At 43.7% G+C, this 27,380-nt stretch overlaps 2 protein-coding genes across 2 annotated transcripts; one reads left to right on the top strand and one right to left on the bottom strand.

Annotated features, from left to right (window-relative positions):
• Nucleotides 1–1,177: 1,177 nt before the first annotated feature.
• plcb2 (phospholipase C, beta 2) lies at nt 1,178–27,367 on the bottom strand. The gene is made up of 31 exons (XM_086182891.1): nt 27,258–27,367; nt 21,052–21,120; nt 18,554–18,694; nt 18,107–18,186; nt 17,948–18,001; nt 17,790–17,865; nt 17,591–17,691; nt 17,142–17,302; nt 16,915–17,061; nt 16,679–16,836; nt 15,339–15,421; nt 15,157–15,241; nt 13,995–14,193; nt 13,816–13,898; nt 13,620–13,716; nt 13,421–13,505; nt 13,138–13,262; nt 12,727–12,878; nt 12,163–12,327; nt 11,037–11,136; nt 10,779–10,883; nt 10,559–10,623; nt 10,300–10,384; nt 9,798–10,187; nt 9,527–9,710; nt 8,982–9,123; nt 7,300–7,364; nt 6,729–6,764; nt 6,489–6,546; nt 3,894–3,977; nt 1,178–2,208 (listed from the first exon to the last, which is right to left on the bottom strand). Exons 1-31 carry the CDS (start codon nt 27,294–27,296, stop codon nt 2,038–2,040), a joined length of 3,585 nt encoding a protein of 1,194 aa, XP_086039017.1. The 5' UTR covers nt 27,297–27,367; the 3' UTR covers nt 1,178–2,037.
• LOC147246737 (uncharacterized) lies at nt 24,318–27,123 on the top strand. Its single transcript, XM_086182674.1, has 2 exons — nt 24,318–25,964; nt 26,895–27,123. Exon 1 carries the CDS (start codon nt 24,778–24,780, stop codon nt 25,423–25,425), a length of 648 nt encoding a protein of 215 aa, XP_086038800.1. The 5' UTR covers nt 24,318–24,777; the 3' UTR covers nt 25,426–25,964; nt 26,895–27,123.
• Nucleotides 27,368–27,380: the final 13 nt, after the last annotated feature.

The following is a 27,380-nucleotide window of genomic DNA, read 5'->3' on the forward strand; positions in this document are numbered from 1 at the left end:
TGGGCATGTGTGTGGCACGAGGACAGAGGATGTCAAACATCTTCGCACATTTTCAGCCAAATGCGCTCTAGTGTGCGGTTTTCTATTCCTGACCATGATCCTTGTTTGTGCCTCCACGACAGCAACAGCCATGGGCCAGAGGCAGGGTGATTTGGGATAGTTTGTCTGTCCAACTCACGCTTGTTGATGTGATATCTCAGGAATGCCTGGAAGGAACTTCCTCAAATAAAGTACAAACATCCAGTGGAACTCAAGGATGAGGTGAAAAGATTTTGGTAGCCAAAGGTCAAATTTACTGTAACAGGCGCACATTGTGGAGGCAGTCTTTTTCTTGCACGTTTGGTTACTGCTGCCGCTGCTGGATTTTTCTGTGTTTCAACCTTGGACTGTTTAATGGACTTTCCTCTGTTTGTGTTTCATTTGTGCTGTTGCTGTTGTTGTTGCTCTCATCACAAGCCAACTGTTCCCTTTGTCATGCCTGAACCTGAGTCTTTGGTCCAGGGAGACATTCTGCATGTGCTCACTTGTTTTCTATCTGAACATGTGCTTTAGTGGCTACTCTGTGATTCATGCGAACAGAAACACTTCCTTCTTCCTTTGGCTTCCCTTCAAGTGTCGGTGAATAACCAAGTGTTGCCTAGTTAAAGATCCTGCACATGGGCCATCCCTCTCCAGCTGGTATGAGACAGAGCAACCACAGTGTCGTCTTATGTAAGATTATCAAGCCAGTGATTCAGGGCTGACTGGTTTCACACTTTAAACCTCACAGTTCATCTGTGTTGTGCATGAGGCAGCAGGACTCTCAGGCACAAGCTGTGTCGCCCAGACTCTTGTTCAGATCCTCCACTTTTAAATGTCAATCAAGTCATTTGATCCAGATGACGGGTGTTAATATAACACTGGAAAAAGAGGACATAAGAAAGAGGGCATGCTGTGTTCATTAATAAATGCATGCAAGTGTGTGTCAACACTTGAAGAAATAAGTACCTGTCGCTGACGACGGCTCGCCTGGTCCCTGTTATTTGATGTGGTGCACCAGCGCTTCTCACTCCAACCTCTTATTAAACCACTGGATACTGACACTCTAATTACAAACAGGACAGTTGCCTTTTGTCTTGCTTATGCATTTTATTTTATTCTTATCTTCAGCTTTTGTCATTAATGCGTGCTTCTCAAAATAATTACTGTATGTCTCTGAGTACCTGGGTTCTCATTTAATAATGTAATCAAAATTTAATATTATTATCCGTGCATTTTGCTTTTGAAACACATCATTTCAATTCTTCAGACGCATAAAAGTATGCAAATGAAGAAATCTGGAAAAAGAGTATCGCTCTTTCGTCGGACTGCTCACACCAGAAATTCACCACAATCCCAAATAGAGCAGAGAAACAGACACACCTGCTCAGGTGCAGATGATCATTAGGAATATAAATAAATTTTAAAAAATACATTTGACAAATCCAAACTAAAAAATATCTGGCTGCTGATGTGCTATGATGGACTCAGTGACACCCAAAAAAACTGATCAAAGTGTAGTTTTATGTTTATTAAGGCCTGCTCGTCCCAAGAAAAAAAATCGATCACAAACGGGAAATGCATGCATTGCTGTCGCACGTTGTGATGTCCATGTGTGAGGGTTTTATTGGCTACAACAACACATACACATCTGAGAATGAAGGACGTTTCTCTGGCTCTGAGAAGAAGAATCACGTCGAGACTAAAAGTGATATATTTTTCTCGCTACATCCATCCCTCTTTTGGAATTTACTAATAAAGCAATGAAGAAAAGAAGAAGACTACGACAACCAACCAAGGATTTTCAGCCACGCGATGCTGAAAAGCATCACAACAGTCAAAAACAAAATGAAAATCGCTCCCAAAAATCATCGAAACATTTGGTGCACAGCAAAAAAAAAAAAACATTGTGAAAGCAGGGTTTCTAAATTGAATAATCAAACGGAGCCTCGCGATTTCGATGGTTAACTGAAGGGTCAGGGATTTTTTTTTTTAAAAAGAGGGGAAAAAAAGGCACATTTAGCCCAAGAAGACATCCCCATACAAATTGGCTCCTTCTTCTGTAATGCTGGCAGCCTGGTCGACAAGTTCAGGGAAGTGACCTCCCACACACGCATTGACAGCCTCCCTCACCTCTGCTGGCAGACTCCTCATTTTCTGTTCGTGCTCCTTCAGGGCCTCCTGATTAAGCTGCAGATAGAATTAGAGGTTAAAAGCTTCTTATAAGGACGGGTCGGCCATGTTGTTGTTTCTTTCCTCCTTTGGATGATTTTCATAATCTATAAAGAATGGATTTCTTTGTTGACACGGGTCAAAATAAGAGCTGATGGCTTGCTTTCATGGATTGACGGAATCTAGGTTGTTAAATACATGTTAAAACGATTAACGTTGCAGGTTTAAAGTTCATTTGAAAGCTACCCACTACCTTGCTCATTCCCCCCCCCCCCCAAAAAAAAATGTATTTGTAAACTAAACTAATACTACTGGTGAGGCATAAAAACACACAATCCATCTGGCGTTCACGCATCAATCTCTAAACTCTCAAACGCCTCTTTTTTTTTTTGCCAAGATTTTCATGATTCAATGCGAAGCATTGTCATTTTACACTACAGTCATTTACGGTGGCAGAAGCTTGACCTGTATTCTTTGAGTCTCTCAAACTAGATGTGTCACTCAGCAGCATTTTTTTTTTTTTATATAGTCGCTAAACACACAGATGGGCCATGAAAGCCTAATTGGAAAAACAGGGATTTACTGGCCTAGTTTGCATTGTAGATGAGTTTATCGGTATATGCTTGTGGGCAAATGAGTTTACTTGTATTCATCACACTGTGTGAACAAGTCTCATTACACAGAGACATTATGGGGACAAAAGCTGGCACACACAAGCTATGGCATTTCAGAGTTGAAGCAATACAACCCCCAAACTGCATTTTGCATTTCAAATATTCACAAATAGGTGTGTTGAGCTCGTGAAGATGTTTTTTTTTTTTTTTTGCCTCCTGCATCACTACTTTCTGACTGAAGAATGCAGAAAGAGCCAGCCGCGCATATTTAGCTTGAAGCTAATGGCGCCTAACAACAGCAAAACTCTCAGAAATGTCACATTAGGAACTCTCGTGCACATCTTCTGGTATAATCCATATCTTCATTAGGGAGACATATGCTCGGTAATCCACTATTAATTTGGTTCGGGCCAAAAGCAAACAATAGTTCCTCTGGTTTGGTGCACATTCATGGCGGCACCCAGCACTACCAGTTGGTGCATTCTGTTGAACCAAATTTTTAACTCACACTCAGAAGACATGGATTTTACTCGACAATGTGTTTGGGAGTTTGTAAAAGGACTTTTTTGTTAAAAGTTTTGCTGCAGTCATTAGCAGGCGCGGCATGGCTCGGAGGTAGAGTTGCCGTTTAGCAACCAAAGGGTTGCTGGTTCGATCCTCACTTCCTCCAGTGACCCTGTCCAAGTATCCTTGAGCAAGACACTGAGATACTGAACCCTAATTGCTCCTGATGGTCCTGCGATGGACTGGCGACCGTCCAGGGTGAACCCCGCCTCTCAACCAATGTCAGCTGGGATTGACTTCTAGACAGAACCCCCCCCCCCCCCCCCCGTGACCCTGAATGGAAAATGGATGGATGGATGGCAGTCATTAGCTTCGAGCTAAATATGTGTGGCTGTCTTTTTCTGCAATCTAGAGTTGCAAAGAAATGATGCAGGAGTGAAAAAAATCCTTGTGAGCCATTTGTAAATATTATTTAAAGAGAAAAATACAATTTCTGGGTGTATCGCCCTTACATGCCAAACGAACTTTGCATTTACAACGACGCAATGTCTTCCTTAGCGTGTTTCCTATTGTCCGTGTGTGCACCTGATTAGTCAGAGCCTTAATCTCCTCCAGCGTAGCAGCCTGTTTCCTCATCAGAGTCTCTTGCTGAGGACTGTAATCTAATGGCTGTAACAACACAACAAAACACAGCACAACATGTCACCGGTAAAAAGCGTCATCGATTTTTAGTTTGAGTATATAAGCAGTTCATTTTCTGGGGTTTCTCCCTCTGAGTGTGTGTATGCAGTATAGGGAGAGGAATACACCCCTGGGATGCAACCAGAGCGAAAAGAATCAATATGTTTAAGTCAAAGCAGGTTTGCCTCCTCTGCTCTAGTTACACAGCTCTTATTGCAGCGGGCTATTCAATACTGAGGCTGATTAAACAACCGATTGTGTTATAAATAGTTGCCGTAATTAATGGGCAAGTGCTGATTAAGCAGACGAAAATGAAGTGCAACGTGACCCTAATGCATAGGGAGGGATAACGGTGGCTTGAGTCATTCAGAAAACTGGCTGGTCTTTAACCCAGACACAACAGGTCTGAATTCTGATGAGCTGACAGATGAACAAGACGAGGGCTCGGTGAGTCATAAACCACACATGGATCAGCCCGCTCTCTGTAAACAGCTCCTGAGTAATGGACGGGTCTGGTCTGTGGTCAGAGTCCACTGAACTGTACTTACCGGGTAAAAGGATGGGAGCGAATGGGTGTGTATTGTACGCTCGTGTTTGTGTGCTTACACCTCAACGCTTTGTGTGTATCAGTAAGCAGCGCGTGGGTGTATCTGAACATGGTTGCAGATGTATGAAAGGATAACACTGTTACACGCCTAAGGTGATTTTTTTTCATGTTTTGTTCCAATCGTAAGACTCTTGCTGCCTCTTTGTAACCATAGTTACTCTTGTATGAGTTGGATAGAGAGGTGGATGAGACAGAAATGCTGTTTGATGGACACATGTACCTGTTACATGCGGTTTCAGTGTGCAGCTTATACAGTAGTTAAAAAAAGGTGTCACATGCCACTACTTTCATCTGGTTAGCTTAGCTTAGCATAAAAGTGGAAATAAGGTCAAACAGCTATCTTGGCTCAGTCAAATAGGTCTGTTAGAGGTTGTCAGGCATAAGAAAAAAAACTATTTCAACCAAGGTACCACTTCCATAATGTGGACTACAGCAAGCAGCTTAGCCTAGCATAGCATAAAGACTAGATATAAGGTGAAACATGTCATGTATCAGGAGACGATGGTGCAGTGGTCAGCATTGTCACCTCACAGCAAGAAGGTTCTGGGTGCGAGCTCTGGCTCGGGCACGGGATCTTTCTGTGTGAGTCTCCATGTTCTCCCTGTTCCTGTGTGGGTTCTCTCTGGTACTCCGGCTTCCTCCCACAGTCCAAAGACATCAAGAGGGGACGAGGCTGATTGATACTCTAAATTGACCGTAGGTGTGACTGTGAGTGTGAATGGTTGTCTGTCTCTATGTGTTGGCCCTGTGATGGACTGGTGACCAGTCCAGGATGAACCCCGCCTCTCACCTGAAGGCTGCTGGGATAGGCTCCAGCCCCCCCCCCCCCCCCACTTAACAGGACAGGTGTAGAAAATGGATGGATGTTCAAACAGGTGTGTTGTTCAAGACAAGTTTTTGTTCTAGTGTTCATTGTTACCAGGGTCAGATGAGAACAAAATTCAGTCCTGGCATTTTTTTCAGCAGGACCGTTCCACGCCACCCAACCTAAGAGCCTTCTTTTCTGCTGTCGGCCTGCTACTTCTCATCTGTCCCAGGTCCTCATTCCTTCTCTTGATTCGGTGAAGGTGGACCCTTAAGCCCCATTCCAACTGGACATAAAAACCTGTTAACGCCCACATTTTTTTTCTGCAATGGAAACAGCTTTAATGGGCCTTCATTCCCTGGTCACATCATCCTGCCGTCCACATGAGTACGCAACGGCTGGGCTCTGATCAGCAGGCAAGGTAACAGTAAACTGAAAATTGAAGTGAAATTCAACTTCCACAACCTCAAGTTATCTAAGCCACAAATTCAACCCGTCTGTGTTCAAACAGTGATCCCCTGACACTGTTCAGTCAGCGCTCAGTTCCAAAAACAGACAGAAGCCAAAAATACTACACTGCTACTGCTGCAAGACACTACACTGGGATACCATCTTGACTCCATGATCACTTCTTTCTGGTGCAAAAGGGCAACTTTTCGTCTCCTGGGAAGGAGGGAACGGGATCGTTGGCTTGTATTAGCGGGTTTACTCAGGTCTGAAAAGCCTGTGCAGGAACAGGTGTGTGTTGGGAAAGGGTTATGAATGTTAATTCACATTTGTGCTGCAACAAGGAGAAGAATATCAAGTTGTGCCAGCATCTGTAATGTTATTTTTGGACAGTAAATACGTTCATTTCAAATGTTTTATGGCAAGAACCTTGCGATTTTTTTTATTTTTTTTTAAATCTCTGACCATTTGTACGTTGTTGGGTTTTTTCCAATTCAAACATTTCTTGTTCTGTCTTCATCTCATTTATTTATTTCCCTGACGTGACATGTGGAGGTTGAATTGGTGACACATACATTCTCAAAACATCTCTAAATGTACTACTTTCAGTGAGTTAAAAACAGACTTGTTTTATACTTACTGCACCAACAGTCTGACTCATCTCATCTAGCAGCTCTGTGCTCTTTGTCTTTTTCAGCCTGAGAAGACAATTATAATGATTACTTTCTTAAGCATCGTGTTAATGTGCAATGCCATGTGGCAGCTGAGCCGCGCCTCGTCATTTGTCCTCTCATTTATCTTTCATTTTAGATGCGACTGAGCGAGAGGGACAGCGATGAACTGAGCAGTCGCTGAAGGCAGGGTCGTGCTGTGAACTCACCTCGCTTTCTCTTTCCTCTGATTTTCTTTGGCGTCACTGTGGAATAAAAGAAAAGAAGGGTCTCTGTCTGATTATGTTTAAAATTTAAAAAAAAACCTATAAATAACCTTTTGCTTAAGCATGGGTTGCAGGGCTGTGTGTATCTGATGTGACCTTTTCTTTGTAGATAAAGGAAGGCTTTAGTGTGATGTTCTAGTGTCTGTGTGCAGAGGTAGATGACAGCGCTGCCTTTGCTTCTCTGCTGCTGTTTAAACACCTGTTGGATAATGGTTGTCCTGAGATAACCATGTGCCAGCCGGACTCGGGATAACATACGTACACACGACGGCATAAGCCATCTGAAGGACGCTAGAGGTAATTCATTCATTATTTGAGGTATTCCTTTTTTTAAATGTCAGGTTGCTTCACCTCAGATGACACACACACACACACACACACACACACACACACACACACACACACACACACAGAGCCAGTTTCACACTAAAATCCCAGGGCACAGATTGCATAGACTCCCCTGTGCTCCCACTGTGTACAGCATGTCCCAAATGTGTTGTATGTGCTCTCGCACCTCTCCAGGGTCTTCAGTTCACTGGTGTGTCTGTCTGTGGCCATCTCCAAAAGTTTAGCCAGTCTCTGTCACAGAAGAGCAAGGAAGTAACACCTTCTCAGTCAAGATCAGGAGCAAAAAACACAAAAAAAAAAGAAAAGAAAAAAAGAGAGGGACTTGAATGACTCTTAGAAGCAATGTCTATGCTGTGTGTCATTAAATTGCCTGTTATTTGATTAAAATTATCCCTCTGTTTTTGCGTAGCATGAACTCTGTCACCTCCTTCTCAACACTTCTACGGTGCCGGTTAGACTGAACCAGTGAGTTGGCAACCCTTGGAAAATTACCTGATTGACCTTTTGGTCTCATGCAGATTCACAGCTTATGCTAAGAGCACCCCAGAGCTCCCGAGTCTGATGTATAATCAATAAAGAGTTGGCTTCTCACACACAGTGCACAGAGGTGAAATTAGGCTCTCTCGAGAGGTGTGAATGCTTCCTGACCCAATGAAATGAATTCTAACTTTGGCTGAAGCATTAAATTAAATACAGGCAACAGCGTATGAGGAGCACATGGAAAGAGGCTACAGAAGAACAAGGAGCAGATCTTGAATTTGATTTAAAAACATCTGTGTCTGGCTGGTATCAAAAGATACTGATGATGCATGTATGAACAAGACAGCCAATTTTTTTTACCAGTAGCGTCCAAATGACACCTAAATCCTTTTAGGAGTCACTCAAGGCTCTTTTCATGAAAAGCAGGTCTAGACTGCAGTCTTTATTAATTTACAGAGATCCTACGATTCCCCTGTGAGCAAGCACTTAGTTACAGAGACGAGGAAATCCTCCGCTTCTGCAACCTGAGCAGAAACAAATGAGCTATGAGCCTCCATCTGGGTTGGACTATCACGCTAAGTTTGGTCGCCACGAGTATTTTTGTAGTCCGACCTGGAAGCTAGCATTGACATAGGTTCACAGGACCAAAAGCCAATGGAATTTTTAAACTGGATTTTGCATTATTTCTAAAAAATAAACTTCTTTTTTTTTTTTTTTTTTAAACAGCAAGATACTCTGAACAAAGTTGCTGGACATAAAACAGCTGACAATAAACAGGACTTTAACAGCACCGCCACTGATTTTGCACTTCGTCTCTCATCTGCATCATGACATTTAAACATCTGCGACAAACTCTGTAGAATCTTTTTTTTTTGTTTTTTTTTGCAACGGCATTTATTTTTAGACACGTAAAAGCTTCAAAGTTCCATCAGAATTATATTCCCTGACATATTTTACACTTTAGAGCAAAACGTGAAAACATGCTAGGCCTGTGAAAAGCAGTTTAAAAACGAACACTGACTTCGAAAGAAGGGGCCTGGACCTTCAGCAGCAGTTTATTTCTGGGTCTTTGGACTCATTCCTCTTCCACTCCTGTACTGATTAATTAACATATAAGCATATATTATGTAGGGTGTAGATATATAAATATCACACTATGCTAGTTGCTAACCGGGTCTGTGTCACCTTTAGTGTTGGGTGGAAACGATACAGAGGATTTATCAAGAGAAGCGCTTCACAAATGTGTCACTTTGATTTATTGGTTACATTAAAATATTGATTAGTGCAGCTTTATTTACAACAGCAACAAAAAAAAGGGCTGCTTTCTGCCTACGGTGTGTGTTTCTGAATCAAATAGAGGAAACTAACCTCTGTAGCGCACTGCTCTTTCTTCTTCTTCATCTGCTCATACTGACCCGTCCACATCGTTTGCAGCTCAGCGTGCATTTTCCCCTTCTGCTCCTGAGCTCTCTCAATTTGAACACAGGAGACAGGGGGGTTTCCTCCTCCCCTGGTTGGAAACAAAATACGATAATAAAGCAAAGCAATTATCGACAAACTGTCCTTCAATGTACAGAAACATGAACGGGACCGTGGAGTTTCAGGAAATCATGCAGCAGCGTTCATGCTGTGTTGAAGAGCGCATTAGAGCTGACAGCCCATTTTAATTTAGCTGCTATCTCCGTCCTAATATTATGCTGCAGCTAGTAAAGCACATTAGCTGAGGAGTATTCTCAGTGCGCCTAAATATAATCTCATTAATGACATTGATCAAAACAACAACTTGATTAGGGTCTCTATCGACATGCTGTAGAATTCACTACTTTCTTTATGGAAAGACAGCAGTCTACAGTGAAAATGCTGCCTCTGAAAGGTTAGGATGGCAGCAAATATGGAGAAATAGATCCCCTTACTCTTGTTTCTTCAGTGAGGCCTTCTTCTTGATGGCCTTGAAGGAGTCGGAGTAGTTCTGAATCAGATCTTCTGCTTTTTTCTGGTATTTCTTTTCTGCTTCTCTCATCTCTTTCTCCTGATGCTTGATGACCTTCAAGTAGTTCTTGTGCTGTGTCAGATCCTCGGTGGTCACAGTCAAAGGTTCTGCAGCATAAACACACACAACCCTTGTGTGGGCAGGACGTATGCATTTCAAAAGTATCTAATTACAGTCTGGCACTTCAGTCTTACCTTCAGTACAAGTCGATGGTGGAGGTGAGTTGTCTGGTCCTGCACACTCAAGTGGAGAGGGTGCAGGTACAGCAACAGGTTCTACTTCAACCTCCATGGGAACGCTGACAGGTTCTGCATCTCTTGTATCTGTAACAGGCGCAGCAATCGTAGAGTTGATGCTTAGCTCCTCTTTGTCGTCTGGAGTTGCCTCAGGGACGACCTCCTTCTCAGGGGCAACCTCTTTGGCTGACTCGAGATCAGATGTGGCACATCCTGCATTTTCATCAGGAGCTTGAGCAGCCTCTGCTGCAGGTAGTGGTGGAGAATCTTTTGTACTTTCTTCCTCTGTATTTGTCCCAGGTGAAGCCTGGGATGATAGCTCACTGGCCTCAACGGCTGGTGTAGGCTCTAGTCAAGATTCAAAACCCAGCACGTCAGTGGTCAGAGAGTTTCTAAACACAGACGTGAAGCTGCAAATCAGGGACATGACCAAAAGGCCTCCTCTCACACTTGTCATTACCTGGTGCTTCACTTTCTTTAGACTTCTCAGTGGGGGTTTGGGCCACAAGAGGCAACTCATACGGTGAAATGTAATCTGAGGATGACTGCACGGGTGCAAAAATAACAGTACCATCACAATCTAGCGAGGCTGCTCATCTTCCAGAAATGTATCTGCTGCTGTTGAGGTTTCATAAGAGAACTGGGGACATTGCTGATGTATCAGTTTTATAAAAATGATGGTTGACTGTTAAATTTGCTCTATCAGTTTTGTTCCTCACCTCCTTCGGAGTCTTTGTGGGTTTCTCTGTGTCTTTTGTCGGGTTGAATAAAGCATCTGTGAAATCTGAAATATAATCAAATGAGTGAATTTGAATGTATGTGAAACCAAGCTGCACACAATGAATCGGTGTCTTGACCCCAACTGTCACTCCAGCAAAATAAATTTAGCTTTAGCAGAGATTATTCATATGCAAAAACACTGAGTGAAAAGCCAAGCACCTGCAAAAGCAGCGGGGATGTAGTCCTTGACCTCGATGAACACAAAGAGCGCGGGCAGAGTGAGCGGCATGTTGCTCTCACTGCGCAGGCAGATGTGATGGAAGCCTGCAGGGTATAAAACATACAAGGCAGCAACTCCCTTGATCGACAAGCTGGCTAAAACAAGTGAGTAAACATCCCGAGGCCTTGAATGGCTCACTGATGTTTTAAATTATGCAGATTAGATGAAGCATGAAGGGGTTTTTCCAGTTCACTGACCTGACTGGATCGCATCAATGGGGATGATTCTGTGTCCCACGAATTTACCATTTTCTTCATGGACTACAATTCTCAGAGATGCCATTTCTGGAAGGAGAATCTATCAGTAATGAGAGACAACAACAAGTACATCATGGTAAATAACAACAACAACAACAACACAGCAGGAAAAGCTTATGAGAAGGTAGCCAGCGGGCACAGGGCCGTGCTGACACCTGGACAGGGGTATAACGGATGTTAGTTCCCGTTGGTTAAAGCCTCCATGCTAGCACACCTCCCTCCCATGCCTGTGGTAGTTTCAACACAGTAGAGGAAAGTCCTGGTTACACAACCCAGGTAAGACTGGTGCTGTGCCCTGGATGAGAGTGAGGGCTGGTTTCAGACCAAATGAGATGCTGCAACAGTTGTGTAGTCCGGTGGGCCCATCGGTATCTCCACCAGCTCAAGAGCTGAGCCCCGGCTCTCCACCTGAAACCCCTCCATCGAAGACCATTTTGATTAATTAGAAAGTTCTCGTCCTTGCTGGGTTCTAGCCACTTCTCTGTAGCTCCTGACTGGTTCTCATAGTTGACGACAGTTAACATTACGCTGAAAGAGTTCGTACAGTACAAGTATTCTCATAATCATGATAGATCGGAGGGGATCCAGAGTTTTCATAGCGTAACTCCTGAGCTTGTGAGTTTCGAATGATCTCACTAGGCGCCAACAGCCATTAAACAACAAACCGGGAATGTGATACTCAACCTCTGACAGGTTCAGAGTGAGAGCCTGTCCTCTGTTTCCAGCCCTTAAACTAAAAAAAAATCTATAAGCACAATTGAAGCAAGTGGGCACTGTTTAGCAGTGCTGTATGAGAGAACCTGCAGGGGGATTTTTGTCTGTTTTTGGTTTATGTTTGTGTTTTTTTTTTTTTTTTGTCTGCCAGATTTGGTCTGAATTTATCCTTCAGTGTGAGCGTAACATATCAGTGAATAAATGTGTGAGCAACAAGCTTCAGCCTCCCTGCTAGCCTGTGGCCATGGGTTTAAGTCCACCGTATGAATGTGTTTTTCAACGCAATGCCAGCTGACACATTATCTCTCATACATGCTGTAGCATATGTGAACATGTTTGGCGACAAACAGACCTTCTCAAAAACAAAAGGCTCTTCATTCCACACGGGGTTGATAGCGTTGGGTGTGGTGGACCATTTGGTGCGATATTTCTTCTTGGGGTCTCCGGGGAGCCCAATCACCTCCACCTCAACCCCTGTTTTCACGTTCTTCTCAGACAGAAACTGGCCCGAGTAGATCTGGTGAGACAGTTGAGCAATGTTGATGACCTGCACGTACAAAACGATCACCAGTGTACTGTACTATGGACTCGTGTTCAGGTCACAGTGGGTATAAATAGAACTCGCTTTTGTCTCTTGTGTTGAGTCCTGCTGAATACCAGGAACCATTTACAGCAGGGAGCTTGCATCGTTCTGAATTCATCCTCCATACTCGTGACACAACCAAGCAAAAATGGCAAAATAAAGGCTATCTTAGCTAATTTACTGCTCACTGAAGAAGAGCAGAAACAATTCACAGCTGTAAAGCTTATTCATCAGTATCCCTACTTTAGAGTACAATAAAATATGAAGCTACCATCATGCCGAACTCTCCACATGCATGGTTAAAACAAGAGATGCTTTCTAATGTGGACCTGCCTTTATGGTCAGTGTGCTTGCCACAACCGTGTCAATCCTGTCACAGAACGGGTCAAACTTCTTATCACCGCGCCGCAGGACATCGTGTTTGAGTAAGTAGCCTGTTCTCCCATTGAACTCAAACAGAGCAATGTTCAGCTGCATGGGGAAATCTGAAAACGGACACACACAAAAAAAAACCCATTCAAGCACCCTTTTCCCCAGCAAAAGGGAGGAGCAGTTGGGATGCAAAGCACATCAGAGGCCTTGCGCAGCTCAAAAAGGTACAACACTGACCTGCTGTGGTGAAAAAGAGAAGTTCAGGTTTAAAAAAAATGCAACAGGACATTAAATATGTAAACAAATACAGCTGTGTGGTATTTTATGTTTGCGGTAATTAGTGGTGTGTCTGGTGACATGTGTGTTTTCTACCCATGGTCTGGTAGTTGAGCGCTACCATCTGGCAGCCAACATTCCAAAATGGCTGGGGGTTATAATTAGAGGAGTCCACTCTTGTTCCTTTGGGGTAAATCCTACTCATCTGCCTTTTATTGTATCTGAGAGAAACCATTAAGGAAGAATGGCATTAAATCATTATTTTTTATGTCTGATGAAATGACTGCAATGCATTTTGTATGCTTTTTTTTTTTTTAAATCCCCGACATAAACACAGGATACATTATTTTGGAACCTGACAGCATCTCTTAAAGGATACTCGACAAATTCAACAGCGGTCTTGGCAATCATAGTCTCCCCTTTGGTCTCCACAAAGGATGAAATGATGTAACTCTTGTTTTTCTCTGCGAAGAAAGACAAGAATGGGATTACATAACACAAACTGTCTTTGATTTGTTCACCTGTGCTTCTTCAGAGTACATGCTGTGAAATCTGTTTGTTCAGTTTGGGAAGCATACTTCTGGCATTGTCAAAAGAGACAAATTTGTTGGGCTGGATGTAGTTGACCAGCGATGACATGGCCTCGTACGCTGTTACCTCTTGTCCAGCTGTGCCCTGTGAGCGATTGACAGGAAGTTAACCGTCTGAATTGCTCTGGGTGGACACAGGTGATGTAAAAGCAATAAACTTGTCATCGCAATCGTTGTTCTCCACCTCATCGGATGTCTTCATTTTCTCCTCGTCCTGTTCCTCCGCCTCCTCTTGCTCCTCGTTCTCCTCCACAGCTGCGTCTCCCTCTGATTAAACATATAAACATAATGTGAGTAATACCTAAAATATCCAAGCAAACTTATTTTTGGAACACAATCTAATTTGCCATCCATCTTGTTTACCCTGGTTCTCCTGGCTGCTGAGTGCTGGGCTGGCAGGATCCTGGGAAGGGGGGTCTGGATCTGAGGCTGTTGTCTGATCACTGGCTGCTGTGCTGGTTTTCTTAGTCTGGCTCGCCTTCCCATGGCTGCCCTTCTTGTTTTTGATGAGGATCTTACCCATGAGTTCAGACGGGCTGGGGATCTGCTGGCCTTGCCTCAGCTAAATATAAGCAACAAACAGTAGAAGAGACAAAATCTGATCTGGGATCAAAACTGACAAAACTATATTCTAACATAGCATGTTTTGGGGCAAATTCCGGTATTTTTGACTCAAGAACGTTTAAGATTTTAAAATCTTTTAACAAATTTCCTTGACAAAGTCTCTTAACATGCATTTGAATAAATTGACACGCAATATCTTGAAATTTGACGGTTTTAGGCAAAAATAATCAATATACACGAGTCAATTTATACCTCTACCAGAATGAAATTACCTGCACTCTGACAGATTTACATTTCATCAAGAAAAAAATTGATTCTACAACCGGATAAGCAATTAATTTGTCTGTATTTGCTAAAAAATAACATGCTAACAGTGACCTTGCTAAGAAAGAAATTTAGCCAGGTTCACCAGCCACCTTAGTTTAGCCTGATAGCATAATAGCAGTTTTACAGTTGGTATATGTTCTACAGACGATGTGGTCAAAAAAAAAGTAGCGGGCAAAAGCACGTGATGATAGAAATTGATGAAAAGTCAGTGTTTTGACAGTTACCAACTGGACCTTAACCAGATGGAAGGATTAAGCTCCACGTGCGAACAAATGCAAAACTAAATTTGCAATGATTTTTACTTTGACAGAACTTGTGGTGGAACCAGATATTGTTTGAGGTGTGTAAGCATGCTCTCTTTCTCTCTCTCTCTGCGGTGCAAACACAAAGATGCCCGAACTGAGAGGACACAGATGTTGTTTTTTGATATGAATCAGCTGGACCAGAACACGAGCTAACGAGGGTCATGTCTCGCAAAGATAAGAAATTGGACACAGATTAAACATGAACCTTACCGTGCCTTCATGCTACTGTGATGAGATGACAATTTATATAAATATTCTGTGTACAAATTGCCAAAACATATCAAACTCTATTGTTTTGACAGGGAACTGTGCTGCAGCAGTTTACTGACTGGATATTTGTCCAGCGGTTCTGTCAGCAGGGCATCACCAAATATGGTTTTGCAGTAGTTGGCCATCTTCTCCTGCTGTTTCACCCTGGAACAGAGTACCACCTGTTACTGTCTGATAGAATGAGAGGTTCATTTCAGCTAGTAACATTAGATAGCACGAGGTCATGGAAAAACTCCCTTACGAGTCGACGTGATTCTCGAATGAGAGGATAACGGGGTACTGAGAGGTCTTGAAGGCGCTCTCGGCAATGGCTTCAATCACGTCCTGTCACACATCAACAAGGCACAGGCATTTTGGTTTAAATTTATCAAACCTGACTATTATTTTAGATGGACTGAGATTGAACAGATACAATGGCAACAGAAGAGCACAACAGAAAAGAGCAAACGGTTAATGGTAATAAAAAAAAATAAATAAAAAAAAGCAATACAATGAAAAACAACAAAGAAAAGAACTAACAGCAGGCTTATATTTCAACCGTGGAAAACTGTTGAGCCTGTTTGCAGAGGCCCTGTCAAATCTATCACATCTAGAGGCTGACAGGAAACTGAGCTGAGGTGTTCTGCCTGAGACTGTCCCGGACGGAGGAGCTCTGGCTGCCCTTAAATGGAAGTGTTGAGTCTGATAGGATGTCGGGAGTGCCTTCCTGTGTGTGTGTGTGTGTGTGTGTGTGTGTGTGTGTGTGTAGGTGTGTGTGTGTGTGTGTGTGTGTGTCTGTGTGTCTGTGTGTACTTCTGTGCTTTCACACTCTTTTACTAATGCAGTTATCAGTTTTTCTGAAGGCTTGTTATGATACTTGCACACGTCAAGACGTCATACTGAGACCACGCAAACCAAGTCAAAAGGCTAAAAAGGGTGTTGGATATTAACGGTCCACCAAATTTACAATTACAAAATCATATTTTAACCAGCTGATATACTGAAGAAAATGATAAAGGTTCATAAACTGTGTCATTATTATTGGCCTGGATGGAAATGAATAATGAAAATAGGAGATGAGTTGTGTCAAAAGTGGTTTATTACATGATTTTCTGGGAAAAAAAAAAAGGGGGGGGGGATACGTGTGTGTGGAAACGAAGTTTAGATGAATGTGAAGTCATTCGAAGAGTTTGCAACAGAGGCTGAGTGCGTTGTTGACCAAAACATTTCTCCTAAGGATCCCTAACTTCAGCTCCACGGGTTTCCATCGACTGATAAGTTAAGCAAGGTCCAAACCATCAGTAACACCTTATGTATGTTATTTCCAACATATAGTTGTTGTTTGTATCTGTTTGTGTATTACATCACTATTGTTTACATTGTACAAGAGTCAAAAGAGTTCCTGGAAAGGCCCCTTGCTTGTGGTATGTCCTACTCCCTTTCCCCACATTTCCTCTCTCTCTCTCCCCACTATCTCTTCATCGTCAAAAAGAAAACAAACAAACATATATCTGGTATATCATAATGAAATAAAAACGTCAATTCCAACAAATAAAACATGAAAATTGACCCAGATTTATGAGGAAAACTGAGCGCAACCACCTTAAAGAGGATCTCGGTGGTCATGGTGAAGCCGTGGGTTATGATTGGCTCTTCATCCGGAGGTTTCCCCTTCCAGCAGTCCAGCTCCAGGCACCGACAGCCAGACAGCAGACACTGACGATACATCTCCGGGGAGGAAACGCCAGAAAACTGACTGGCTGCAAGAAGAGAGACACATTGTGTCAACATTTTTGATGGTCTGGTTTATGAGCTAAACTCAAAGTGGTGCACGCGACCTGTCAGGTATGTGTTGTGGGAGGACTTAATGAAGTAGTGGGGTATGGGCTGGGTCATGTCCTGGCTCTTAGCCAGCCTGTCCTGCATGACGACTGATGTCTCCGGCCCCATCAGGAAGGATAAAAGGCCTTCAGGAGAAATCAGACCTGCGGGTGAAAAACATTTAAAAGATTCTAAAAAAAACACCAGTTAGTGCTCATTTAACAAAACAACGGTGGACGGTCACCTCTGTTAGAATTAGAGGTGCAAGGTTCATATTTGTCAATCAACGCCTTGATCTGGTCCTGCCGCAGACGTGGAAACAGCTCCTCATTCAGCCGGGAGTCCCTCTGCTTCTCGTTGAGGAACTTGGTGAAGTTCTCCTTTGTCATGGTGGGTTTGTTGGAGCTGGTTTGCACAGTGAATGATGCTCATCCTCATCACAACTCCATTAAACAAGACTTTTAGAATATTTCGATAGAATAGGCAACTGCATTCTCTGTAGGTCTTTCCAAATACTCTCCACCGTGATCCAATACCAAATGTTTAAAAGAAATAAACGTGAGACAAATTAACCAGATAAATAATTTAAGCCTTGAGGAGCATTCTGCAAAGACGTTCAACAATAAATCAATTAAATGCATTATTTATTGCTATCAGGAGGCCACGAGTGAAGCAAAGCAGTGATTATCTCACTAAGAAGTGAAGATCTCGTAGATTTCAGGCCGAGGACAAAGATTTGTCAGGAAAGTCTTGAAGGCAGCCTCAGTGAAGACATCAGGCTTCATGGTTTCATACTGAAAAGTGGACACGTGACATTTACGTCAAATCTCTTTAACAAAAATGACCACAGAGTAAAAACAAAAGCACACATTTGAAAGGTCTAGTTTCCAACCTTTCCTTTAGGGAGGTGTGCCGACGCCAAAGCACTTTCCACCCTCTTCTTATCTGCAGGGAACATCTTGTAAATACTGTGAAACACACACAACAGTGAGATGTAAATAAGGAGATCTACTGTTAAAACAAACTACTGTCAGACAGTTGCCAACCTACTTTTTCACCGGGATCTTGCCGTCTTTGTTGGTCTGGAGAGAAAGCCGAGCATATCTAAGAGCAAACGCACAAGGGCTCATAAACACAAGCCAGTTCAAAATAATCTGAATTCGGTTGCGTTCACTCGAAAAAAAAAAAGTAGTAATGGTGTAAACTTACATTTTCTCCAGGAAGACTTGTCGGCAGGAATTGTGTCTTGCAGCATTATAGACGATTGCAAGAATGTCATTTGCCCAGTTCTGATGTGAATTCAATAACAAAGACAAACATACAGCATCAACAGGAGTTATTTTTTAAATGTCCTTACCCTGAACCATTAGAGGTACCTGTCAAACTCAACCACTAGAGGGCATTACCACAATAGCAACTCAGGAAATGAGAGTTTGAACAAGTAACAATTGCCGTTGATTAAATCCGGATATTGAACTCATAAGGTTTAATAACACTAAAAGGGAGGGGGGGGGGGGGGCATTATTAGGGGAAGCAAAGGCTCATTGTGTAATGGATAATAGTTCAGTGGAGGGAGGGAAAAAAAGCAGAACTGTAAACAGCAAGAGGAAGGATGCCGTGCTGATAACACAGCCAGTGTAGACTGTGCTTTATTACCTGTGTCACATTCTCCTTGGAGGCAAAGAAGTTATGGTAGGTCAGATTCACCGTGTCAGGGCCGGAGACGATGGTCAGGGTTTTAGCGAGGTGGTTGCTGTCTGGAAAATCCAGGTTGAAGATGTTGCGGACTTTAGGATGCTGTCAAAATAAAGAAGGAGTTTTACAGGCCTGCAATGTGTTTATAACCAACTTAGACGTGCAGACAAATGAAGTCACTGATGAGTCATGAGCCAGGGACTGAAATACATTTAGGAGTTATACCATGAATGAGAGCAGTAGCAGCAGTAACGGGTTCAAATTCAGGGTCGGCTGATCCCGACACTGAGATGACCACGCAGAACTCAGTCATACATGATGGAACAATGTGTTTCACCTCAAAGTTATAAAGAAGAAATGTCACTCAAGTGTCTGGTAAACACGGCAGACAACAGAGGCGCAGCTTTATCAGCTGATCTGAGTCAACTGGGAGGCTTTAACTGTGATTAGACGTTGTCATGGTGATGCCAACTGCTGATATTGAACTCCAAAATGGAGCCATACATGAACACTTCTGTTCAACACTAACTATACAACTACTTCTTTCTGGTGTCCACTTGGAGGACACATTTCGTACATGTACATCGTCAATATGTACCCTGTTCATTAACATACAAGCATTATCATGCATGCAGGAAGAACAGAAGAAAGAGAAAGATGTGGGCAGACGAGCCTCTTCACTCAACCTTTCCTTAAAATCAGCATCCATTTTTGCTGACTCGTGCGTGCACAGTTCCTGCTCTTGCAACAGTAGGTAACAGAGTCTTTATCAATCTCTGCGCACGCCACGTTTTGACCCGTACGTACTTTGGTTTCCCCTGAATGAGACAATGATTCATCTGAGAGACACCTCTCCAACTCTGGCTTGTTACTCAAAGACTGAAGCTGCCGTCACCAATAGTTTTATAACCAAACAGGAGAGACAGGAGATTGCTGTATGTTTGTGGTGTCAAAACTGGAGGAAATAAAGCTTGTTCAGTGGTCCCTGTTTTAATATCCCTCCTGAAAATCCTAGCCATGGGCGTCCGTGGGGCAACTGGAGGTTACTTGCAGGTAATGCCAGTCTTTTTCAGCGAGACAAATTTGCCTGCATCCTGCAAAAATGGATGTGTTGAATAGAAGTGAAATTTGTGGTTGTAAGGATGAAACAAAGAGTAATATTTGAGAACAGTAACACCTTCTCCCACTCGGTGTGTGTGATGTCGCCCACTCTAGCCTCTGACCATTCCATCCGTATCTCCCATGTTAGAGTGAGCAGATCACCATTCCTGTATGCGCTGTGTGATCGGCTCCCAAACACAACAGGCCTCATTCAGATCTATCCAGTCATTCTGTCAAACACAGGCAGCCGAAAGTATAACCTCCCTCCTGAGCAGAGGTGATGAGAAGTTTTTGGTTGATACTGAGGATTTTTATCACCTAGTCATGTGATTATTTTCTAATGTTGTGTTATCAAAATGTTAAACCCCGTTTACTGAAAAAAAAAAAGAAAAAGTGTTGCACTAATTGAACACCTGGCAGCAGAAGCTTCTCCAACATGCAAATTTGCTGACCAGGACATGCAAACATATTCACACTCAAAGTTAAGGGCGCGCACGCACACACACACACACTCACACTCACACACACACACACACACACACACACACACACACACACACACACACACACACACACACACAAGTGTTCATACAAATCTCAGCAAGAAGACCAAAGCACTTCCTGTATGTGAGGAGCTGACACCGGCACTGACACTTCCGAAAACTCCCCAGGGACTCAAGGGAAAGAAAAATGTGCTCCTTTTTCTGCTGCACCCTCCCACCCATTAGATTTCACCTCTGCCTGAACCCTCGGTGAGGGCTGTAGATGGCTGCATGCTGTAACTCTCTGTGGAGGCCAGTGAGAGGCAGAAAGGAACTGAAACTACAACTGTCTGCTCCTGATAAAGAAAAACTACACACACGCGCGCGCGCGCGCACACACACACTGAAACACACATGTGCGCGCGTGCACACACACACACACTGAAACACACGCACACCCAAGCTAGCTGAGTGAAATCTAAGACCATGTCTCAGCATGTTTATGTCTGCATGTGCGCATCTGTGTTTCTGTAGCAGGAGAACAGCCCGGAAACGTGTGTGTGTGATGCCATGTTTGCAATGCAAATGAGCCTCTCTTGTTGATGGATGGACTGAGGGCTTTTTTGCATCCTTTCACATCAAACACTCAATTGAACTTAAAGTAAGACTTCACTCAAACTGTCTTTTGTCTTTTAAGTGCTCAACAACAAGTGTCTTGAGGACATAAAGGTATTTTTTCTCTCCTGTACTACTTCTTTGTTACTCCAGAACGCAGAAAAAGCGAGACGCGCACTGTTAGCTTGAAGCAAGTTCTGAGCATTGTTTTCATTGGATCCGAGGGTAGGTTACTACATTAAACATTTACACAATACTCACTTTGGGAAGTTTTGCATATTTTCCTGTCCTGGTATCTCTGATGGTGGCCACATCCAAGAACGTTGTCTCCTAGAAACAAGAAGCAGAGAGAATCATCTCTATCACTGAATTCTACATGTAGGCGAAAGTCCAAATATGGACTGAGCTACAAGTCATCCCTCGGCAAAGTGCAAAAACTCTGCGATTCACTTTGTTTGTGTGAAAAATATTTGACTGCATTGTCAAGTATGAGCATGTTGATGTCCACAGTAACCCAGACATATTTGATGTTAGGCTTCACTGGGTTTCTGATGCGCTGAGAGTTGCCTGGTTTTGAGAGAGAGAGAGAGAGAGAGAGTCCTCTCCTTTGAGTTCAGCAGCACAGCGCAGCCCACATCAGCACTAATCAATATCTCCACAAGCAGCTGGCATCAGAATATGCGATGCAGCGCTCGGCTACCCCGCAGCTTACACAGATCCTCATCACGTTACACACATCGTGGATTTCATACATGTTTTATCAGCCAGGTTTGGAGGCAGCACTCAAACGCTGTGGCATGTTTGTGTGACCCCGGCTTCTTCTTCTTTCTTTCTTTTTTCTTTTCACGGTCTCCTGATATTGATCACCTTGCTTTGATTGACCCAGTAGATGTAAAATCCCCTCTGATCCATCTTCATGGTGACAGGGAATGTCTTTGTTGAGTCCTTGGTGGAGACACAGAGGGATTAACCTTCACACGTTCCGGACTGTTTCAGTCTCTGCAACAGAACTACTTGACGTACTCAAGGTGAGTTAGATGAGTTCTAAGGGAGAAGTAGTTCATTCATTTTAAATCAGAGGTCAACACAGACATATAATCTGCTCTACCACAAAAATACCCAAGATGCGTATTAGGAAGTTAGTTTTAGAGTGGCAGTGATTTGATTCAACACACCAATATTTCTCTTCCACTTGTTTAGAACGAACTTTTCTTGAAATATTCACTCACCTCGGACCACTTGGTGAATCTGTCTCCTTTCACCAGGTAATCTTTGATCTCTGGAGGATCCAGAAAGTACCTTTTCTTATTCATTTTGCTTTTATCTTCAGCTTTTATCAGCTATATAACCTCTAACTGAACCATAGTCAAAAATACTGACTAGTGTAACAATCAACCCTGTATCAAAAAGATGCTCCAAGGTGAAGTGTAGCTGACAGGCTCGGGCAGTACGAGGGAGGACGCACCCCAAGATATATGAATTGCAAATGAAGTGGACAAGAAAAACATGTAACATGACTAAACCTGAGGATGTCAAAGAGCCTGCAAAGGCAAAATTAGAAGAAGAAGAAAAAAGCTGTTATTCTGCTTTCGATATTAAAATGTTGGTTCAAAAAAATTACATCAGTCTCATTTATCAGTAATTTACATTTCTAACTTCTGAAATTTAAGCATCAAAAATAAAGTTCCATTCACCTCTGGTGCACTGAAGGCAAAAATCAGAGACCCAAAGTGACAAAACCCGCACAAACAAGAAAGCTTGTCCTCCGCATCAGCCTGTCCCATTCTCATTCATCTCTGGAATCCCTCGAGGGATTCACTTATTCAGGTATTTATTTTTGTCAGATCAAACTCAAACATCCACTGGGACAGGAAGATGAACTAAAAAGATTTGTCGGTCAAAGGTCAAGGTCAATGTCCTCTCACGATTGTAATACCTCTCCAAGGCCATGGAATCATTTTTCCAAATTTGCCACAAACGTCCACGTGGGACTCAAGGAGCAACTGAGAGGTCAAGGCCTCTATGACAGACACCCATTGCAGAGACATGCAAGTGTCTCCGGGTATTTCTAGTTGCTGCTTTGTTATCATTCTGGGTCAAACTGCAACTTTTGAGGTAAAGCACCATCCATCCATTCATTTTCTACTGCTTATCCTCTTGAGGGTTGTGTATGTGTGTGTGGGGTGGGGGGTGGAGCCTATCCCAGCTGCCTTCAGGTGAGAGGTGGGGTTCACCCTGGACAGGTCACCAGTCCATCACAGGACCAACACATAGAGACAGACAACCATTCACACTCACAGTCACACCTACGGTCAATTTAGAGTATCAGTCAGCCTCGTCCCCTCTTGATGTCTTTGGACTGTGGGAGGAAGCTGGAGTACCGGAGAGAACCCAGACAGGAACAGGGAGAACATGCAGACTCCACACAGGAACAGGGAGAACATGGAGACTCCAGACTTGAACCCGGTACCTTCTTGCTGTGAGGCGACAGTGCTGACCTCTGCACCACCGTGCCGCAGGGCTAAGCAGCTTTAAAGCCAAATGAATTTTGGTAATTTGTGTGAACTCTTTGTGAAGAATTCGGTCACAATTGCTTAACACACATTTAACATTGCTGGCCCGATTACTTGAATATATTAGCGTCATCGGAGCAAGTTAATGAGGGTGCTACTGTCTGCAGTCATTAGGACATCACTAGAATAAACCCGCGAATACAAGAAATCTCTATCACCATTTTTCTCCAAGATGCTATTGATTTGAATTGAAATATTTGACATAAGTAAAGGTAAACAAGTCCATTACGTTATTTTGCTTCCAGGAATAATGTCAGCAAAAAAACAACGTACAGCTGATCCAGCGCTTCCATGCCTTCTGCTTGCAAATTAACCAGCTTCCTGCATGTCAGCATGCAGGATTGTTTGTGTCCTGTGTCCCATTTAATTACCATTAACAATTCAACCATGTGATTAGTTCTTTACGGTGCTTCTTGCAGACTTGTTGAACACAGATCTGTATATCTGAATCATATGTTAAGGGTTTGGGACACTGGAAACTGAGCCAGCCCCGTTGCACAATGATCCAGATGGTTGCTGGATGGAAGGTAAACAAACACTTCTTCTTTTTTTTTTTTTTATTTTACTTTTTTTGATGAAAAATATGTGAGATACACTCATAAACACATACAGCGAAATATCTGGAACTGATGGTAAATTGTCAGCAAACAAGTGGGAAGAGGTCCAGATTGATTCTGAATTCAAATGAGTAAGAATGTCCTGAATCAGAGCAGATCCAGTGTCTGCTGGCTCAGTGCGCACATCCTTTCCACTCTGGTGTGCACTGTGTGATGTAAACACTTGGACAAATACACCCCCCCCCCCCCCTTACAGCAGTGATACACGTCATGAGTAGCACTGGCGTCCAGGTGTGAAGGTGATGTGTATACGTGCTCTCTCTCTCTCTCTCTCTGGTTTCCTCTCGGGCTGCTGCACAGCTGCTGCTTCTTTAAGAGCCACCGCCCGCCCCCTCTCCTGTATTTTTAGCTGAGCCAGCCACTTCATTTGCTGGGTAAGACAGACAGTTGTGTACCGTATGATCTCACTTAATCGTTTTAATAAATGACATCAAATCGTGTACTGCGGATTCGCCGTGGGCCCTCAGCCAGCTGTTCCCTGGAAATGTCGTGTGGGGTAGACGTTTGTCCCGCCACTGTCGGATGCTGAGACGCGCAGTCAGCCCGTGGATGCTTGATGTCCATTGTGAGACGCAATGCTGCACTGGGTGCCGAATATTAGGCGCAGTGCTCCCCGGATCAAATGAATATCAAGGATTTGTTTTAGCTGCGAAAGAGCCCTGCGGTGCGGACGGTTCAAGGTGGTCCAGCATCTCTCTCCACGGCTCTCTGGTTCCCGTCTTCTCTTGGATTGTGGATAATAAGAAGCCTTCAAGACGGAGGGGGTGGTGGAGCATCGAGGAAAAAATAGGGGCAATATGAGAGAGCGGGACTTCATGCCCAATATGGAGAGGGGCAAACCTGCCACTTATACAGGGGACAAAAAGGCTAAGATGGCTGCTAAGACTAACAAGAAGTGGGTGAGACTAGCCACTGTCTTTGCTTATGTGTTGTCCGTGTCCCTAGCAGCCATTATCCTGGCTATTTACTACAGCCTCATCTGGAAGCCGACCAGCGCATCCTCTTCCGCGGGGAAGCCGGGTATGCCCGAGGAGGTCACCAGCTCCGCCAACATCTCAACTAATATTTCCACAAGCAACAATGTGACAGAAGGGAACTCTACGCAGTCAGGGCTGCGATTTCTGAGCCAGACCAGGCAGGACACAACCCCGGACACCCGGGCGTTTAATTGGGACGCCAGAACCGAGAGCGTCTCCCAACGAGCAGAAACTGCGCACTCCCAGCAGCGAGAGGAAAGACTCCACGCAGCTTCTTCCCACGGCCACACAAGCGCGGGAGCCGCGGAGAGATCGGGGACTTTGGGTAGAGAGAGACATGCGTCTCAAACCCGTGTGAACCCCTACAGGAGCAGGGAGGAGGATGAGGAGGAGACGGAGGCGCGCAGTGACAACCCAGACCAGGCACCTGCAGATGCTGCCACTGTTCCTCCAAGTTCTGCGGCCTGAGAGGAGACTAACCTAGGCCAACGCACCCCCCCCCCCCACACACACACACACACACACACACAGTGATCCAGCAAGGAGTGTTTTACAGACTCAGTGCCGCAGGTCGGATGAAAACACATGTGTAAAATCATTTTTTGCAAAAGGATGCTGAACTGCACATATGAACTTATATCTCGCTCCCATGCCTGAGTAAAGAGGAGATCTCACTCTCTAAACACTGTTTCCCCTTCAACACTAACTATGCTGGGTTGTTTTTGTTTGTTTGTTTTGTTTTGTTTTAGGCCATTTGTTTGCCTTAAATCCATGTGTGTTTACCTCGGACAGCTGTGGACACTCCTGGTAGAGATCTTTGGTTTAGGGCTCCAGGGAGGCTTTTTGGTTGGGACCCAACAGACATGCAGCGCTTTATACGTCACTGCCACCCATCGGCTGATAAATCGATACCGAATCACTGCATTTTATCATATAGGCTGTATTTTCTGTCATGGATCGAGCCTGGATTCAAAGTAGAAGAACCTGCGTTATTGAGTTATGCTCAGGTATGTGCATATAAACATGTATTGTGTATTTTTGTTATGTACATAGAGAGCAGGCATACATCTTTTTTGGCCTTTATGAACTGATAGTGTAATTAGATGATTTTTATTAAAAGGTATCGTATATATAATATAGTATAATAACTATATCACAAGGTACAAATAAACATCCTTAGAAAATGATTCATTTCTATGGTTTTATAATAAGAGCCGTGTTAAAACATGAACTAATGACTGCTATTTACTGAATGCTGATGACATTTTATTTATTCAGAGTCAGAATGGACAATATATTCAAATAAATCCTAGGGTTGTTGGTTTTTTTCCCCTATCATCTTACATTTTGTGTCCAAAAATGCATCTAGAAAGAGCGTGAATCATTAGATTAGGAGCACGGCGGATAATAATGGTAATAATAATTATAGCCGTAAAGAGCGTCTTGATCCCCCCCCCCCCCCTTTTAAGACGGACAATTAATCAAATTGGATTAATTCCAGGAGGAGACACGCCAACTGTCTAGCGTGCGAGAGGCTTTTTGTCTGCCGCAGTTGTAACTCACTGAAACCACTTCACACAGTAACATGTGGTGAACTGGAAATACGACCAGGCACCCTGTGCACTCTCAGCTGCATGTGAGGGAGGTAAATCGATTCAAGAGCTCTGTTGTTGCGCTGTACGAAACAGAGAGGAACATTACACAATGCTGCCCCGTCCTATTTTCATCCAACTTAAAAGTTGGATGAAAGGCTTGTTTTTGTTTCCCGTACCGGCGCCGACAAGCATCATCGAAAGCCCGGCTGAAAATAAAAGTGAAAAAAAAAACAAAACAAAACAAAAACGACACGGTTTCCTCGCCGCACGGGTTTACACTGTGACGTGAACGGCGGTGACATGCGCTGTTGTTTTTTTGTTTGCTTTTCTTTTTTGTGACAGATTTTCAGAACCAAAGCCAGGGTACGTGCCTGCTGCGCTAAACAGGAAGTCAATTCATCAGGGAGGAGAGCGCAAGAGACAATCCCCCCACCACCACCACCGTCACTGCACAAACCATGTAATACTGAGAGCGCGCAGCACAAAGACAGGCCTGTCGATGCTGGAGTGGCCGCTGTATTAAAGAACTGCCGTGACAGATGTGTGGCCAGAGCCACTCGTGGCTGCCCGTGAGAGCAGTAACTGCCGACCTATCGATGAGGGAGTTCATCAGCGCAGGCAGTTACTGCGGAGAGCGACGCCTGAGTCAGGACCCAGCATCTGACCTCGTGACTCTTGAACCCAGTCGACCACCCGCGTGGTTACCTGAGCTGATGTGAAGTCAGCCACACTTCCAGGTTCCATTGGCGCTCAGCGTCCTGTTCATCCGGGCTAGCAGCCAGGTGATGAATAGCAGAACAGCTAGCCTCGCGTGCTGGCCCACAGGTG

This window comes from Aulostomus chinensis, chromosome 17 (assembly GCF_037954235.1).
Source record: "Aulostomus chinensis isolate RoL2024-O1b breed Wild chromosome 17, RoL_Achi_v1.0, whole genome shotgun sequence".
Classification (NCBI taxonomy): Eukaryota; Metazoa; Chordata; class Actinopteri; order Syngnathiformes; family Aulostomidae; genus Aulostomus; species Aulostomus chinensis.

Coding starts and splice junctions, on each gene's coding strand:
- LOC147246737 (XM_086182674.1), top strand. CDS start 24,778: ATGAGAGAGCGGGACTTCATGCCCAATATGGAGAGGGGCAAACCTGCC.
- plcb2 (XM_086182891.1), bottom strand. CDS start 27,296: ATGGAACCTGGAAGTGTGGCTGACTTCACATCAGCTCAG. Junction 15,422..16,678: donor CCACCGAGATCCTCTTTAAG/GTGGTTGCGCTC, acceptor GATGTGTGACAG/GACGTGATTGAAGCCATTGC. Junction 15,242..15,338: donor TTCGAGAATCACGTCGACTC/GTAAGGGAGTTT, acceptor ACTCTGTTCCAG/GGTGAAACAGCAGGAGAAGA.